Source organism: Hyperolius riggenbachi, chromosome 3 (assembly GCF_040937935.1).
Source record: "Hyperolius riggenbachi isolate aHypRig1 chromosome 3, aHypRig1.pri, whole genome shotgun sequence".
NCBI lineage: Eukaryota > Metazoa > Chordata > Amphibia > Anura > Hyperoliidae > Hyperolius > Hyperolius riggenbachi.
In genome coordinates, this window is record NC_090648.1 from 246,513,495 (window position 1) to 246,532,571 (window position 19,077).

The 19,077-nt window shown below is 44.6% G+C and overlaps 1 protein-coding gene across 1 annotated transcript in view; it reads left to right on the forward strand.

Annotated features, from left to right (window-relative positions):
- LOC137563526 (translation initiation factor eIF2 assembly protein-like) overlaps positions 1-19,077 on the forward strand; it is a 101,268-nt gene that overhangs the window by 13,399 nt on the left and 68,792 nt on the right. The window contains exons 5-6 of the mRNA XM_068276104.1: positions 4,281-4,376; positions 15,147-15,253. Of these exons, the coding sequence (XP_068132205.1) occupies positions 4,281-4,376; positions 15,147-15,253 (203 nt within the window). The remainder of the gene's footprint in view (positions 1-4,280; positions 4,377-15,146; positions 15,254-19,077) is intronic.

Consider the following 19,077-nt stretch of genomic DNA (forward strand, 5'->3'; position numbering starts at 1 on the left):
AGAGATGAACGATTCACACAAAATAAACTTATCAGTTGATAGCTTGTAAAGAATAAATGCTCTACCTGATAATTTCGCCACTCTGGTGTGCCTTTTTGAGTGTTTTTCATCCATTGTTGCTCCAGGAAATATCCAATATGGCCGCCGGCTCATATCTCTTCTGCTCCCAGGTTATAAACTATTCTGGATATGCTGTCTAGCCTCTATGAGACTATAGACAAGCAGGGCTGCTGCAGCCTTTCATCTGTCTGCTTTCAACTTTATTATTCTGGTATGCTGTGTGGCTGCCTGTAGGAACTGTCTCTCATAGAAATGAAACTGCATACAGTAGATCGGGGGTGCCCAATAGGTCGATCGCGATCTACCGGTAGATCGCGACCGCCTATTTGGTAGATCGCGGCCTCTTGGCCGCGTCCCATCACAATTTGCGGCCGGCAGCTTTCCCATCATATTTTGCTGCCAGCCGCCGGCCAATAGCGGCCAATAGGAAGCGGGGAAGAGAGAGGAGGCGCGGCTGAAGAGGCCATGACGCGACGTCATGGCTGGCTGGCGGCGCCGGGCACACGCGCACACGCTGGACGGTGGTTGCACAGGACGCTGGCTCCTACTGCGCATGCGGGGCTGCTCACGCTACACCGGAACGCTCCGAGTCCGAGAGGGGAGACCAGACATCGCCGCTGGAGAGAGGTAAGTGATTGAGCACCCATCCTACCTATGCTAATGCAACCTATCCCTACCTACGCTAGAGGCACCTATCCTACTTACCTATACTAAAGGGACCCATCCCCCACCTACCTATACTAAAGGGACCCATCCCCCACCTACCTATACTAAAGGGACCCATCCCCACCTACCTATGCTAAAGGGACCCATCCCCACCTACCTATCCTAAAGGGACCCATCCCCACCTACCTATGCTAAAGGGACCCATCCCCACCTACCTATGCTAAAGGGACCCATCCCCACCTACCTATGCTAAAGGGACCCATCCCCACCTACCTATGCTAAAGGGACCCATCCCCACCTACCTATGCTAAAGGGACCCATCCCCACCTACCTACCTATGCTAAAGGGACCCATCCCCACCTACCTACCTATGCTAAAGGGACCCATCCCCACCTACCTACCTATGCTAAAGGGACCCATCCCCACCTACCTACCTACCTATGCTAAAGGGACCCACCCCCACCTACTTACCTATGCTAAAGGGATCCATCCCCACCTACCTATGCTAAAGGGACCCATCCCCACCTAACTATGCTAAAGGGACCCATCCCCACCTACCTATGCTAAAGGGACCCATCCCCACCTACCTATGCTAAAGGGACCCATCCCCACCTACCTATGCTAAAGGGACCCATCCCCACCTACCTATGCTAAAGGGACCCATCCCCACCTACCTATGCTAAAGGGACCCATCCCCACCTACCTATGCTAAAGGGACCCATCCCCACCTACCTATGCTAAAGGGACCCACCCCCACCTACCTACCTATGCTAAAGGGACCCACCCCCACCTACTTACCTATGCTAAAGGGACCCATCCCCACCTACCTATGCTAAAGGGACCCATCCCCACCTACCTATGCTAAAGGGACCCATCCCCACCTACCTATGCTAAAGGGACCCATCCCCACCTACCTATGCTAAAGGGACCCATCCCCACCTACCTATGCTAAAGGGACCCATCCCCACCTAACTATGCTAAAGGGACCCATCCCCACCTACCTATACTAAAGGGACCCATCCCCACCTACCTATACTAAAGGGACCCATCCCCACCTACCTATGCTAAAGGGACCCATCCCCACCTACCTATGCTAAAGGGACCCATCCCCACCTACCTATGCTAAAGGGACCCATCCCCACCTACCTATGCTAAAGGGACCCATCCCCACCTACCTATGCTAAAGGGACCCATCCCCACCTACCTATGCTAAAGGGACCCATCCCCACCTACCTATGCTAAAGGGACCCATCCCCACCTACCTATGCTAAAGGGACCCATCCCCACCTACCTATGCTAAAGGGACCCATCCCCACCTACCTATGCTAAAGGGACCCACCCCCACCTACCTACCTATGCTAAAGGGACCCACCCCCACCTACTTACCTATGCTAAAGGGACCCATCCCCACCTACCTATACTAATGGGACCCATCCCCACCTACCTATGCTAAAGGCACCTATCCCCACCTACCTATGCTAAAGGCACCTATCCCCACCTACCTATGCTAAAGGCACCTATCCCCACCTACCTATGCTAAAGGTACCTATCCCCACCTACCTATGCTAAAGGCACCTGTACCCAGCTACCTTTGCTGAAGGAACCTATACTTAGCTACCTATACTGGAGGCACTTGTACCTGGGGGCTATTCGTGACGGGGGGGGCGGGGTCTGCAACACTTTAAATGTTGATAGATCTCCTGGACTTGGCAAATTTTAAAGTAGCTCGCGAGCCGAAAAAGTGTGGGCACCCCTGCAGTAGATAATGACTGGCTGTACACTGCACACAGATACACTTGTCTGTTTCAGAGCTTCTTTTTCGGCAGCAGCAGCCCCTCCCATATAAGTATTGGGCCAGGAGGGGGCAGGCTTGGGCTTGAAAAGACTCCACAGAAGAGTGACTCAGCTATAATGATTCCAGGTCAAACCTAGACTGAATCAGTCGGTGGATTCTTATCACAGTTGATAACAGATAGATTAGACTGAGAAGAATAAAACTAAAAGCAGGGTAGGTGTTTACTGTCATGTTCCCACTGATAAATGTAATAAAATACATGAGGGTGCTTCGTCTCTGGTTCTCTTTAAAAAGACTCTGAAGTCTCATAAAAATCATGTTTTTATATTAACCTGCTTAGTGGTATACCCGACACTGTGTCGGGCATACTGCCGGCTGTCCCCAGGAGTCCCCCATTATAATTTTAAGCGACCGGATAGCTGTAATAGCTTCAGCTAGCACTAGGCTAGCTAATAGTGGTGGCCGGCATCCTCAGATTACTTTTGATCCCCCCCGATCGCCGCTAAATACATTACCCCCCCCCCCCCCCCCCCCCCTGGATCCAGCGATCGGCGCAGCTTCCCTGCACATCTCCGTCCTCTCTATGGGGAGGATCGGGTCTGCGCGTGACGTCATGACATCATGTGCGATCCTCCCCATAGAGAACAGCGGAGCTGTCCGGGGAGGCTGCGCCGATTGCTGGATCCAGGCTGGGTAATGTATTTAGCGGTGATCGGCGGGGATCAAAAGTAATCTGAGGATGCCGGCCACCACTACTAGATAGCCTAGTGCTAGCTGAAGCTATTACAGCTATCCGATCGCATAAAATGTATAATGGGGCACTGTCGGCTGCAAACCCTCCGGCATAACGCCCAGGAGGTTAAAAATCTTTTGAGCCATACTTGCTCAAGTGCAGTTCAGACGCACTCATGCATGAAGAGGAGGGGGTCACATTCAAAAATCTGACATTTTTGGGGATCTGTGTGCAGCATTGATGAGTGCCAGGAGGACGTGGTTCTTTATTTTGTTTATTTACACTTCAGGTTTGCTTTAACAATAATAGTTTCTCCCAAGTAATGTCCACCTATTCTTGTCTGAAATTTTCTTTGTCACTGTTCAGCAGGCAGCTATTTCTATTTAGGTAATACTCCTGTTTTGATAGCATCAAATAAATAGCGAGAGAGAAAGTATGATGGACATGAAAAGTTAGCAGCTTATAACATCTGAAGGAACAACACAATGTTTACGGTATTAATACAAAGCCCCCCTTCCCCCTTAACAAACACACACAATGCCTAATCCAATTAATGTTTGTGGAGTTCTTTTAAAGTGGACCCAAATTAAAAATACAAGATTTCAGAAATAAAATCTATTTTCTAAATTTATAATAACAGCAGCCTTTTTTCAGCTGCATGATGACAAATATAAAATACTTTACATTTATTGGAGGAACCCCTCCCTTCCTTTCATATTGCCGGGACAGAAACTGGCAAACTGGTGGAGAAGGAGGTGTCTGGCAAAGGAGGAATTGCTAATGTCTGCCACTTGTATAACCCTAGTAATGAAAAGAGAAGGGTGAAAAGCATGCATTGAAATGCTCATAGGCCTGAAGGAGTGTTTATTTATCTTTGTATGTGTCAGTGTGGTGCACCTGAATATTTTGAATTAAAGTTTGGTTTGGGTCCGCTTTAAGTGCATGTAATTGACTCTACATTGTTTATTATGATATAATTTACTAAGCTAATTAAGTATTCTTGTTTGTTTGGAAATATTTTTGCAGGCACCAGAATTCCCAGAGTTTTCTATAAAAGTGCAGGAAGCTATTAATTCTCTGGGTGGCAGTGTTTTTCCTAAAATGAACTGGAGCTCACCAAGGGTAAATATACAGTCTATTGCCTTATCCATCTTGTAACTATTTCAATTTTTTTTCTTATTATTTAAAAGTATAAGAATAAAGTATATCACAAAAATCCTGCCCAAAGTACTGGTATAATGGCAACAGAGTTTTCTATACGGCATAACATATTAACAATTAGCATAATCCATCTATAAAGAAAGTTTCACTTTGCTCTTATAAGTTAAAGAATTCTTGCGCGTTCCTTAAACACTTAGATGTCTTAAATTATCAATATCTACCTGGTTTTCTGTCATTTAAAATTTTCCCCACTTGATCATATCAAATCTCAATTTCTGGCTGTAGTGCAATGCTGGGAAGCCTCATTTCGTGTCACTCCTTCCTGTGGCTCTCTGCACTACCATCTGCTCAATCTTTGAAAGAACGAGCTCTCCTATCAATGTTCAAACAATAAGGGGCCTTCACACATGACTGAATTTCCGTGCGGTTTTCCTTTGTGCAAATTTGCATCTGCCGCACATCTAATGCAATTGAATGGCATTGCGTGTGAGTTGTGTTGTGTGATTCTTCTGATCCAATTTTCCTGCAGCTTTAAATGGAGCAACAGTGCTGCATTTCTTTTTGTGTGAGATGTGCAAATTGGATGTAATATGAGTCAATTTAATTGCATAAAAATCGCATTCGGTTTGTAAATCACATGCTATTATGAGGTTAATTACATACAGTTTAATGTAAATTAACTTCATTGGTATCCAGAAATAAATCATTTACAAAACATGCACAAGGAAAAAAAACGAATAGGAAAAATTGCAGAATCGCAAATGTGAAAAAACAATGGAAATTGCAGCTGGAAAATTCACAAAGTATAATGCGCTCGTTCACAAAGGGGAGCATGGCCACAAACTATCAACGGGTGCCGGCCAGTGGCGGGGAGGGGGGTCGAGGGGGACAAGGAAAACCTCTCCAGAGGCTTCCCTCTACCTTGGTAAGACTCTTCCGAATATAAGACACACCTAGGTTTAGAGGGCAAAAACCCTTTAAATATACATATACTAAACCTGGTGTGTCCATATTCCAGGACTGTCTTGTACATGCTCTCCCTCAATTGGTGTCCTTCTGTCTCCCCTTCTGTCCTCAGGTGTCCCCTTCTGTCCCCTGTGTGCCGCCTTCTGTTCCCAGGTGTCCCCTGTCTTTCCCACTCTGTCCTCATTCCTTTCCCATCCGTTTGTCCACTCGCCCTCCCCTTGTTTCCACCTTCACCTTTGAGTAGAAGTGAGTAGCAGCAGTGTCTTACCTAATCCATGGCGGCTGCGTGGATTATAGACCTCTTCCCTTCTGCACGGTTCCCCCTAGTAAACAACTTGTGCTGATCGCAGCATCAGCACAAGCCATTACTGGGAGCTGGGCGGAACAGGAGGTCTGTGTTCCCTGCCGGCACCATGGATTAGGTAAGACAGCTGCCGCTATACTTACTACTTCTATAGGGGGAGCAGGAGACACGGTAGAGGGAGCAGACCACACAGGGGAAGCCTATGCAGAGAATCCCCGACGTAGCGGCTGGAATTTTGTAAGTCGGGGATTCCCTGCATTCGCCGTTTAAGACCTTTTTAGAGGGAGAAAAAGTGAGTTTTAAATGGCAGAAAATACGGTATCTAACTTTTTGTTCTCCTGCCAGTACAGGTTTGCTTTAAAGGACTCCAGAGTTGAAAACTTTGGCTTAAATATCTATACTTACTTTAAATAGGCTATCCACTCCTGTATCGCTATCTCTGTTTCCCCTTGCTGCTGATAGAGCAGCGTCCAAGAGCGAGCTGTCTATGCACGGGTGATGACTTTCCAGTTGGTCACTAACTACTTGTGGTTAGTACCTAGTATACTTATTTCCAGGGAAACAATCTTGTGGGGGGAAATGGAGACAGTGATTCTGCTGTGGATTGCCTACTTAAAGGGCAACTGAAGCAAGAGGGATATGGTGGCTGCCATACATACCGTATTTGTCGCCGTATAAGACGCACTTTTTCTCCCCCAAAAATGGGGAGAAAAAGTCCCTGCGTCTTAAATGGCAAAGGCAGGGAATCCCCAACTTCCGAACGCCCGTCGATACGAAGCGCCGACCCGCCGCCATGTTGGGAATTCCCTGCCTTTTTGTCCGCTTCCCCCTTTGCGTCTCCTGGCCCCCTCCTGTGCAGTAATGTATAGCGGGAGACCTCCGCGCTACCCCCCGCTAGCCTCTTCTCCCTCCCCCTCGTCTTTCCTGACCCCCCCCCCCTGTGCAGTAATGTATAGCGGCAGCTTACCTTCCAAGCGCCCGCGGTGGATGCAGACATCGGTCTCCACGCTACTTCTCGCTCTTGTGTCCGGCTTGTACTGATGACATCAGTACAAGCCGGACACAAAAGTGAGAAGTAGCGTGGAGACCGATGTCTGCATCCACCGCGGGCGCTTGGAAGGTAAGCTGCCGCTATACATTACAGCACAGGGCGGGCCAGGAGAGACGAGGGGGAGGGAGAGGAGGCTAGCGGGGGGGAGCGCGGAGGTCTGGGGGGGCATATTGGAGTGGGGCATATTGGGCACACATGGGGCAGACACGCTGGGCACACATGGGGCAGACACGCTGGGCACACATGGGGCAGACACGCTGGGCACACATGGGGCAGACACGCTGGGCACACATGGGGCAGACACGCTGGGCACACATGGGGCAGACACGCTGGGCACACATGGGGCAGACACGCTGGGCACACATGGGGCAGACACGCTAGGCACACATGGGGCAGACATGGGTTACACAGGAGCACACATCAGGACACATGGGGATACACGAGGACACCATCTGGGCTAGAACATGTACAAGACGCTCCTGGAACATGGACGCACCAGGTTTAGTATGTATATTTTTTTCCCCCTGGTTTTTGCCCTCTAAACCTGGGTGCATCTTATATTCCGGAGCGTCTTATACGGCGCAAAATATGGTATTTCCTTTTAAGCAATACCAGTTGCCTGGCAGCCCTGCTGACCCTTTGCCTCTAATACTTTTAGCCATAAACCCTGAACAAGCATGCAGCAGATCAGGTGTTTCTGACATTATTGTCAAATCTGAAAGATTAGCTTCATGCTTGTTTCTGGCATTATTCGGACACTACTGCATCCTAATAGAATAGCAGGACTGCCAGGCAACTGGTATTGTATAAAAAGGAAATAAATATGGCAGCCTTCATATAATTCTCACTTCAGTTGTCCTTTCAAATATGTATAGATTCTTTTTTTTTTTTTTTTTGGACCAACCTTTTTTAACTCAGATGTCTTTTAAAACAAACCTGTAACATTAAAAAAAGGTTACATACTTATGTAAGCGAGGGAAGCTTTTGATTGTCTAGTCTTTCCATGTCCTTCTTGACCCCACCGCCACTGTCGCAGACGGTCTTCTTGTTTGCAGCCATGCTGTTATCCAAATACAAGAGTGTCCAGACTGCACATGCGCAAGTGTGGCCACACCTGCACAGTAGCAAGAAGTCGCTCGTATAAAGAGGGGGTCCTGGCTGCGAGAACATGTCTCACTAGCCTCTTGTCAGATATGTTCAGAGGGATCTTTGGTAGGAACAGTTGGCTTATGGGTGGATTGGGAAACCTCTGGACTGTGCAGAGAATCGCAAGCATTAAGACCTAGCAAGTTCTAGAATCAGATGGTTCAATAAAGGCTTTGGGGAGGGGGCTACTTCTTTTCCTATCTTATAATCAATATTAAGGAAAATTGCTACACACACACCCACACATCCACTTGTTCTTTTGTCCATGTTAAGGACAAAAGGCTCATATCCCCACCCACCAATGCCCAAGTGAGGTAGCTACACCCACGCATGAATTTAATGAGGGGGACCCCCAGATGTCTGTCCTATTCCAGGTAAATAAGTATAGAGGGTCAGTTTGACCCTCTACCTATTTATTATAAAGTTTAAAAAAAAGTAATTACAAATCTGGCAATGATGTCACTAGGGACAGCAATTGGCACATTCCGAAGATGCTTTTAATTACACTGTAGCAAAGCAGAACATAAGGTTCTAAATTATTAAATCAATTTAAAAGACAATCTAATAATATATCCACATTAATCAGCACCTTTACTCAGATTTTCCAGTGCCAGATCCGTGTGCCAGTGCTGTGCTGTTTTCAAAATAAATGCGTGATTAAATAATTATGTCCAACTGACTCATGTTCCCAATAAGAAGTGCGTAAAGAAATTTCTAGTCCACTGTTCTCTAATCTTAGGAGATCAACCTTTGTGTCTTATTATACCACGTTTGCATGGTGTCTCTGTGCTTACTGTGCTGCATTAGAATGGGTAATATGAAAAATCTACAACATTTTTATGTTAACTATGTAATATTTTGATATGGTGGCTATTTTAAAAGACGATATTACTATTACATTTTATTTCCTGTGCTGCTCTCTTTGTTTGACTATAGTTCTACTTTAAAACTTGGCACATTTATGGGACTGGCATGCCTAGTATGGATGGCTGATTGGATGCAAATAATTTCGAGTTGATGCAGAATTATGCAAATTTCTGCAGCTTGAACATGCACCAATCAGATCCGTCTGAGGTAAAATTCAATTTGTCCATTTTCAAGCTGTATACATTTGCATAATACTGCATCAACTCAAAATTATTTGCATCTCCTTGACCATCCCTAATGCCTAGTACTCATTTCATCTTTGGTAGACGCTGGAGAGTTACACTAGTACTCTGTGTGCATTTTTGTGGATGGGTGTAAGGCTTGGTGATATAATTTGAGGAGTCAGCGTGTATGCCTAGGCTATAGGTCTCGCTCTTCACCTAGCTATCTCTGCCTGGCACACCACTTGCTGGCCCTAATTAGTACTTAAGTGAGTAAGGCATACAAGCTGACAGAGAAGTAAGTATGACACAGTTCCTTAAGTCTGCATGCAAGATTATGTGAACAGTTAACAGAAGTACCAGATGATATATGACAAGTAATGCGAGAGTATATGCACACTGTTAGCTGACTGATAAGGAGAGTAGACTTTACACTTATCGTCCAGAGTTAGCGGCATACAGGGAATATCCAATAACAGTCCAAGGTCGGTCCAGGCGGCAAGCAAGGAATGTCCAGTAACTTAGCAGAGGTTGGTCCAGGCAGCAAACAAGGGAAGTCCAGTAACTAGCAGAGGTCGGTTCAGGCAGCAAACAAGCGAAGTCCAGTAACCAGCAGAGGTCGGTTCAGGCAGCAAGCAAAGGGTTATCCAGGAATCAAGCAGAGGTTAAACACAACAGAGTAGTCAGATACAATCCGAGGTCGAAGTCCAGAATATCAAACAATGATCAAAGTGTGCACCCAGCAACTAGCCAAAGCTATGCTTATCATGGGTGAAGACTGGGAGCACTCTGCACATTTAAATATCAATCATTCTCCAATCAGTTACCGGCCACCTTCCGCACAACCAATCACACAGCAAGGCCCTGTCAGAAAGTGATCAGCTGACCCGGCTCCAATCAGCTGAGCGGGTCAGCGGAATATTGTTTACTCTTGCCGAGAGCGTACTGCGAACGCGCCCTATGTCGATCAGAGTGTGTGAACTGTGAGTCATCGGCAGGGAACAAACGCCAAGACCCGGAAGTAACAGATTCTGCTCGGGTCTCGGCGGCATTTTCACTGTTCACAGGTACATTCCTTATAATGGGATCTTTCTGTTTCACCCACCTGCTGCAGCTACTTTCAGAAGATCTGAGTTTCTCTGTTGAATTTTTGATTATAATGCTATAAAGAAAAGGAGTGGGAACACCATAGATAAGGTGGGAACTCCAACAGAGCAAGAAACTATGGCAGGGTAATTTCTCCTCTGTAATCCCCAAGCGCTATAGCAAACCAGCTCACTACAGGCTGCCTATGCTTGACCTATCACAATGTACTTGCCTTACATATTAGTTTTTGACAAATCCTTATTTATGCCCTTAAAATGTAACTGTTTAGATGTTGCACATTTTTTATTTATTTTAATTTAGTAAACTATAGAAGGCATGCCCTTTGATTGCTTACAGTTTGGGATGCAGTTGGATTTATTTGTGGGGTCTATGGCTACCAGACCCGAGGCACTAAACAATTCCAGGTAATAAGAAACTTGCTTGCATACAAGTTTCTTATAACTTTACATCGCTCTGGAGTAACCAGCAAATTCGATTGCCGTTTTAACCTAGGTCAGTCTTGTCCAACTTAATTGGCATGGAGGACCACGTTTTTTTAGACTACATGGTGGAGGGCTGGCTTTAATAAATGGGGTTCCCATGGTAAAAAAATACACAATCTGGCACAGTTTTCCGTTTCCCACCAAAATATACATAATCTGACAGCATTTTCCCCCAAAATTCATGTAATCTGGCAGCATTTCTCCCCAAAATACACAATCTGGCACAGCTTCCCTCCAAAATACAGATAATCTGGCAGCAGTTTCTTTAAACTTACACATATACTGGCAAAATTTCCCCCCAAAATCCTCATGAACTGGCACAGTTTCTACCCAAAATACATATAATCTGGTAGTGTTTCTTTCAAAATACACTTAATGTGACAGCATTTTCCCCCAAAAGTATACATAATCTGCATTGAACCCACCCACAAAAAAACAGGCAGAGTTTTCTCCTTTAAAAAATACATTAGACAGAGTTCCTCGTTAAAACACTGACTATTGCTGTGCCCCTAACATTCCTGGTGTCAGTGGTGGCTCCTGCCAACAAAAAAACAAGTAATTCACCTGTAAGGTGACTCCTCCAGCGGCGATTGCCAGTCTGTAGTGCAGCAGCTACGGCTACAGATCTCTCGTTCCCTGCAGACCAGACTTACTATGTAGTTCTGGGTGAAGCGGTGGAAGTGTATATCACTCCGCATCATCCTGGAACCAACTCCAGCTGGGAAAGGGAGTCACTTTTACCCTGCCTATCTAGTGTTGTTAATAACAATAACAATAATATTTATATAGCGCTTTTCTCCCTGGGGACTCAAAGCGCTGTGACCCTGCATTATGCAGTCTCAAAGGCTAGGGAAAAGAGGTGAGTTTTTAGCCTTTTTTTTAAAGCTGTCCAGAGAGGGAGCCTCTCGTACTGATTGTGGAAGTGAGTTCCATAGAGTAGGGGCTGCGTAGGAAAAGGCCCGAGCACCAAATGTTAAGTTTATCCTGGGAATAATCAGCTTCATCTTGTTGGCAGAGCGGAGGGTGCGTGGAGGGGCATAAAGTTCCAATAGATCCGCTATGTATTTGGGTCCCATGTGGTGTAGAGCCTTGAATGTCAGCAGGCAGATCTTAAAATTGATTCTCCATTTTACTGGCAACCAGTGAAGAGTTTGCAGTACTGGGGTGATGTGTGAGCTGCGGGGGGCATTGGCTAGGAGTCTGGCTGCAGCATTCTGTACTAGCTGTAAGGAGCGCAGAACCTTTTCTGTAGATCCAATGAACAGGGCGTTGCAGTAGTCTAGGCGGGAGGATACAAATGCATGAACCAGGGCAGGTAGGTCTTCAGCTGGGTTAAGGTGTTTGATTTTCGCTATATTTCTTAGATGGAAGAAGGAAGACTTGACGACAGCTGATATCTGCTGTTGAGTTTTTAGATTTCCATCCAGGATCACCCCAAGGTTTTGCACAGAGTCTTTATACTGTACAGTATCTCCCCCAATTGCTAGTTTGAGGTGGTGAGCGTTTTGAACTTTATCCATCATGTGTGGACCACCTACCACCAACACCTCTGTTTTGTCAGAGTTCAGCCTCAGCCAGCTGGTGTTCATCCAATTTTGTAAATCCACTAGACACGCATTTATGGATGCTGATGGGTCTTGGGTGCCAGGCTTGAAGGACAGATTCAGTTGTGTGCCATCTGCATAACAATGGTATCCTAGGCCATAGTTCTGGATTATTTTGCCCAGTGGGAGCATGTAGACTGCAAAGAGTAATGGTGATAGTACAGAACCCTGTGGAACTCCATAGGGAAGTGGCACTGGATTAGAGTAGTGTGTGCCCAGACATACTTGCTGTGTCCTGCCAGATAGGAAGGTCTGAAACCAGCTAAGAACAATACCCCTTAGGCCACAGTAATTCTTCAGTCGCTGGATTAGTATTTCATGATCCACAGTATCAAATGCTGCAGACAAGTCAAGAAGAATCAAAATTGAGCAATCACCCTTGTCCCTTGCAGTAAGTAGATAATTCATTACTCGGACTAATGCCGTTTCAGTGCTGTGCCTTTTCCTGAATCCTGACTGAAAAGTATCAAAGATGTTGTTATCTGTAAGCCTGGCTTCCAGCTGGTTGGCGACTACTTTCTCGATAACTTTTGATAGGAATGGTAAGTTCGCCACAGGTCTGTAGTTGGTTACAGAATCAGGATCTAGTGATGGTTTCTTCAAGAGGGGTTTTATGATTGCTTTCTTTAGTTCTTCTGGGAAAAGTCCACTTTGCAAGGAGCACTGAGTGATTTTGTGAAGTGCTGGCCTGATCAGCTCTGGGCACTGCATTAAGGATCTAGGTGGGCCAGGGTCCAGGTCGCAGGTAGTGGGGCAAAGACTTTGAATGAGAATTCCAAAATCTTCTTCACTCAGAGTGTCAAAGACTTGCCATGGTGGTACGGTAGTAGGCAGATGCAAAGTCCAGTGGTCAATTGATGTTGGTGTAATGCTGGCACGGATGGTAGACACCTTGTGTGTGAAGAAGGCAGAGAATTCTTCACACCTTTCCCTGGAGAATGTGGTTGAGGCTTTTAGGCAGGAAGGATTGCAGAGTGATTCCACTGTGTGGAAGAGTTGACCAGCTCTGTTGTTGGCTGTAGTTATTTTGTGCGAGATAAAGTCTGATTTTTTCTTGGTTATTGCTTGTTGGTATTGTCTGATGTGTTAAATTAGGCTAGATTTGTGCTCCTCAGACCCTGATTTACGCCACTGTCTTTCAAGTCTGCGCCCTTTCTTTTTTAGATCCATGATGGTTTTGTCAAACCAATTGGCTTTCTGCTTTTTGGTTGCTGATTTGGTGCGCCATGGGGCAATACTGTCAAGTGTTTCATATATCGTTTTGTTGTACTGGGTTACTAGAGTGTTTGGGTCCATTTGACTGTGGAGCAGATTTGTAAAATCCAGGTTGGCAGTTATCCTCTCCGGTGTTAATTTATTCAGGGGACGGATTTTGATTGTTTCTTTAGGGAGCTGCTTGATAGGGTGATGTTCAATAGTAAACTGTATTATGTGATGGTCTGACCACACCACTGGGGTTACTGTTATGTTACTAATGTCCATTCCAAGGTGGAACAGTAAGTCTAGCGTATGCCCTCCTCTGTGGGTAGCAGATTTTACAACGTGTGTGAAGCCTAATCCACCCATGAGATTTATTAGTTCATTTGCATTTTGTGATTGAGTGTTATCAGCCCAGACGTTGAAGTCACCAAGGATGATCCATCTCGGATAAGACAGTTAGCATTGCCAGCAGTTCTGAAAATTCCTGTAGGAATGGGTCAGCATCTCTGGGGGGACGATAAACCACTAAAATTTTGAAGCCTTAGGTTGATTAACATTTTTGTTAGGGAAGAAAATCTTTTTTTCACCTCAATTTCTTTCTAGTCTTTTTTTTTTTTTTCTTCTGTTTAATTTCTTCTATAACTTTAATTAAAAATTTGCCCCAGAGAAACACATAAAACATTTTTGTGTGTGTTTTAAAGTGAACCTGAAATGAAAATAAACTGATGAGATAAACAGTAGTATCCGTTGAGCTAATCCCAAAAGGGACATTTCTGCAATCCCATACTTTTTATTTTGGTTTTTAAGGTTACAGATGGAGGCTTGAAATTTTGATTGTCCCAGGTGCACGACTGCAGTTTTTATTTGATGTTGATTCTCATACAGACAATCTTGACTTGTTGAACTTTTTGCTCCAAAATATTTTTTTTTTTGTTTAGCCACGAAGTTTTATGAACTCTAATTAGTTACCAGTGAGCGGTCCTCTGCAGTCAGACTTCTTCCACTGAGAGAATGGCCTCAATTCACTAAGCAGTTTAGACTAGTCTACTGATGGTTTTTAATCTACAGATGGTTTGGTGTAATGTTTTAGACCTATTTTTAGACCGGGTCTAAAACATTTGGCAATTGGGTCGGTAAAGCAGAGGAAATGATCAAAAGATGGCAAACAAGGAGAAACCACGCCCACTTTTTCTGACAGAGATCAGACCAGCTGATTTCTGTCAGTAAAGTACCTCTGTGCAGTATTATAGACGTGAGGATGGAACCTTTTGAATTAATTATGCAGGAGTTTAATTGTATCCAGCGGAGAGCTCATCAGAGGAGAAGGATGTCAGTCATAGCTACAAGATGTCAGTCATAGCTACTCGTTTGTGAATTGCATCTTTTGATCATTTCCCCTGCTTTACCGACCTAATTACCGAATGTTTTAGACCAGGTGTAAAAACAGGTCTAAAACATTTGGTAATTATTAGTGAATTCCCTTTTGGTGCAACTGATTTACACCAAACCATCAGTAGACTAAAAACCATCAGTAGACTAGTCTAAACTGCTTAGTGAGTTAAGGCCAATGTGTCATTGATGGTCCTGGGGGGGTTTTAACCCCTAAAATTAGGGGCAGCAAAAAAAGCAGCGCAGGCTAAGTGGGATTGGCACTGTACATACGCATGTTTATTTTATCATACATGTTTTTTCAGTGTCACTGTAAACATTGTTTCATAGACTATTCTTCATGGAGTTCTTTTTTGTTTCCTATTCTGTTATGTACTTTTAATTGCCGAACCAGGACGCATATTGGATCGCATTGAACAGCTCATTGAAATGTAAAACCCTGAGTGACATCTTTCTACTTTTCAAGAGCTCTGATTTTGTGACACATGACTTCACACAACCGTGAGTAGCAAGGATTTTAATTGAACATTTTCTGCTCAGTGGAGTGTATGGCCTCTTGCTAATAACCTCACTGCATCAGCATTGTTTGTGAAGTTGAATGTTCCTGTCACAGATGATTTCTCATTCTGCGACTTGAAATGCAGCTGCTTATGTGCTGTGGAAAATCTAGCAAATTTAATGCCTTGTTGTAACATGTACCTGCTGCGGTCTTTTAATAGATGTGCTAAGTGGGAGTGCCGCCACTATCTTTAAAAATAAATCAACTCGGCAGCTGGAGATATTCTCCAGAAGAGGGATCCTTACTTCATCCCTAGATGTGCCAGCTCTTCTCTGTAGGATGATCACTGAGCTTAGTCATACAGCTTTGCTCTGTTTCCGATGTAATCTTAAATCTGTTCATGTGTTCCCATGAATCCTTGTACCAAATGTTGCTTTTAAAAGTATTTCCCAGCTTTGGTGCTTACAGATGGCTAAGTGCACACCCAGATTGTGTTTTCACAGCTCATTTACCATGCAAAGTGGTGACTCCGCACACTGTCTTGAGCTGTATGCTGTGGAAACCACATCCTCCAGTCTAGAGAGCATTATAAGCAGTAATAGATAGAGAGGGTTCCCACATGTGCTGGTTCAGATCTTTAACCACTTGAGGACCACAGGCTTGTACCCCCCTAGTGACTAGACTGTTTTGTTTTTGTTTGTTTTTTAATTCAGCACTTTGCAGCTTTAACAGTTTATCACTCGGCCATACAACTTTGCAGCAAAATGAATCTGCCCTCCTTTTCTGCCCACCAACAGAGATTTCTGTTGGTGGGATCTGATTGCTGCATTTTTTAATTCATTTTATTGTTGTTTTTTTCTATTAAAAATGTCTATTTTTGTCTATTTTATCCCTCTCACCTCCCCTCCCCCCCTAACAGCGATCACCTCTCATAGGCATTAGATTATGAGAGGGATTCGCTTTTGAGCCACTCCAGGTGACACGGCTGTCCCCAGAGCAATCGCAGCGCTATACAAAGTAAAAAAAACCTGCCTTTTCTTTCCTTAACAGCCTGCCAGTAGCGATAGCGGCCGGCAGGCTGTTTATGGAGCGGAGCTCCGTCACTCAAGCGTGGATGTGCGATCCCCGCTAATCTCCAGCTACAGGACCTGACGCCAATCAGCGTTAGGCGGTCCTGCAGTTGTCACCCTCCTGCTGCCAATTGGCGTTAGGCGGTCGGTAGGGGGTTAAGTAGCAGTCATGTATTATATTTTTCAAGGCATTCTCAGTTGTTTTTTCATATGAGTGTACTGTTGTATACAATACACAAAATAACACATTAATAGGCACACGTTCATATTAATATTATTATGATTCATTTTATAAAACACTTTCTGCAGAACTTTGCAGTGTACACTATATAAGTCATGTCACTAACCTTAACCTCCCTAGCTATATTGATGGTTATACACATCAATACAAAATATGCTGTGAACAGTATTGATGTGCATACACGTTAATACTCTCCTGCACTGTATACTAGACCCTTGTTTGACACATTTTGGCAAGTTACAGGACAAAAAGGTTATGAAAATTACTCGGATCACCTTTTGCACAGAAATCCTGGGGAAATAATTGTATGTCTCTACCATAGTCCTAGTCTAATACACCTACCATTGTCAGAGGTCAGTTTAGGGGGAAGACAGTTAACCTGCCAGTGTTTTTGGTGTGGGAGGAAACCAGAGCCTGCGAGCAAGACTACGCAAATGCAGAACCAACAAAGCCTATGCAGAACTCAGACCTGGAACTGTTCTGCAAGGTGAGACTTCTAGCCAGTGTTGTACCCATTCCGGGGACTCTCAATGCAAACCAAACCAGGGTCGTTTCAGGTCTCCTGTGATGTTTTTGACTCATGAATATTATAAGAGCATCTTACAATTCATATTGAAAGTAATAGGATCTGATTTACAAATTCCATGGTCATGTAGGTAGGGAGACAATTATAAAATCACATCTCAATACCTATTATGAATTTCACAACACCTACTATGACACTACAATACAGACATTGACATTACAATGGATAGGAATACTTCACTAAACTGTCTATGATATAGCCGGACCAGCTATTGAATAATAATACATATTATGATTACATTTTTTAATGGAACCATTCTGTAAAACCATGGCAAAGTTATGAATATGTATGTCCATAGTTTTTCAAAAAGATGGCAGTGCTCCACACCTAAATCTTGTATTGCTTGGCTAAGATAAGTGTGATAAACTCTATAGGTGTATAAGAACAGTGCAGGTGAGATCAGTGCTGAACAGCCAAGCCTATTAATGGCCCTCCCCTCCACCACCACCACCTCCCATGTTTCACACATGTACTGTGCTGAGTATTGTGATTATTGTGCCATTCAGAATGTTCTAACATCTACCCAAGCTCAAGAGTGAACATTTAATTAAATATGTGCTAACTAAAAACCTCAATATCACTTTTCTAGGAAAAACACTTGCTTCTGTTCCCCACACGTAAGACACCTGAACACTGGTTGCTTCTCTTCCAGGTCTCTGACTGCCAAAAAAGGTTTGGCAGCCTTTGTGATGTGCATCCGATAATGCTCTACATAGCACACATTTAGATGGTTTTATGCTTGTTCAGTGTGGGGGAGGTGTGGCGACAGGGTCATATACAAAGGTCCATACCCTGGTTAGTGGCGTACTCCCTGCTGTCCGGGTGTGCATTGCAATACCCTGTTTTACCATAGGGTAACGCAATGACAGTGCAAGGCAATGGGGCCTAGCACACTTATCTCCTCGTGTTGTGCTGGAAGTGCCTGATTGGCCACCCAGCTGCTGCAAAGTCAACAGCACATCACCATTGGACTTTCGCGGTGACACGGGCAGTGGAAGTAATGAAAGTATTCCAAGATAAGAAGGAAGTCTGGCACTGTAGCTTTAATAAATACTTGCAAATAGACAATAAAGTGCAATTCAAATGCATATATTGATCTTGGAATGAACAGTTCAAAAATTTACTTATCGTGAATGCTCTGCTGGAGTGGAGGAGGCAGCTGTGGGCTCCAGAGGGTGCACGGCCTTACGACCGTTTCATGTGGTGTGTACCTGGCTTCTTCCAAGGCTTGTGTGCTCCTTATCAGTCTTGAGCACATGGCTGTCTGCTGAGGTGCACTGTTTGCAGCATGTTTGTGGATTAACCCGTGTTGATTACAGCAGTTGTCCGAGTGCCTGCCTCCTTTCTCCATACATATCTAGAAGTAATGAACGTCAATGGGCGATGCAGAGATGTGAAATATGTTTGAGGCAGCAGTGCTGCGCATGTGCAAAACTACAAGGTAAAGCCGGAAATCCCAGTGACATACTTCTAGTCCAGCATGGAGTTTATCATGCAGTGACGGCATGCTGGGGGCCGGTGCTATGCAAATGATTCCTGTCTGCACATACTGCCGCAGGGTCATATACAGTGGGTTGCAAAAGTATTCGGCCCCCTTGAAGTTTTCCACATTTTGTCACATTACTTCCACAAACATGCATCAATTGTATTGGAATCCCACATGAAAAAGACCAATACAAAGTGGTGTACATGGGAGAAGTGGATCGAAAATCATACATCAGTCCAAACGTTTTTTACAAACAAACAACTGCAAAGTGGGGTGTGCGTAATTATTCAACCTCCTGAGTCAATACTTTGTAGAACCACCTTTTGCTGCAATTACAGCTGCCAGTCTTTTAGGGTATGTCTCTACCAGCTTTGCACATCTAGAGACTGAAATCCTTGCCCATTCTTCTTTGCAAAACAGCTCCAGCTCAGTCAGCGTTTGTG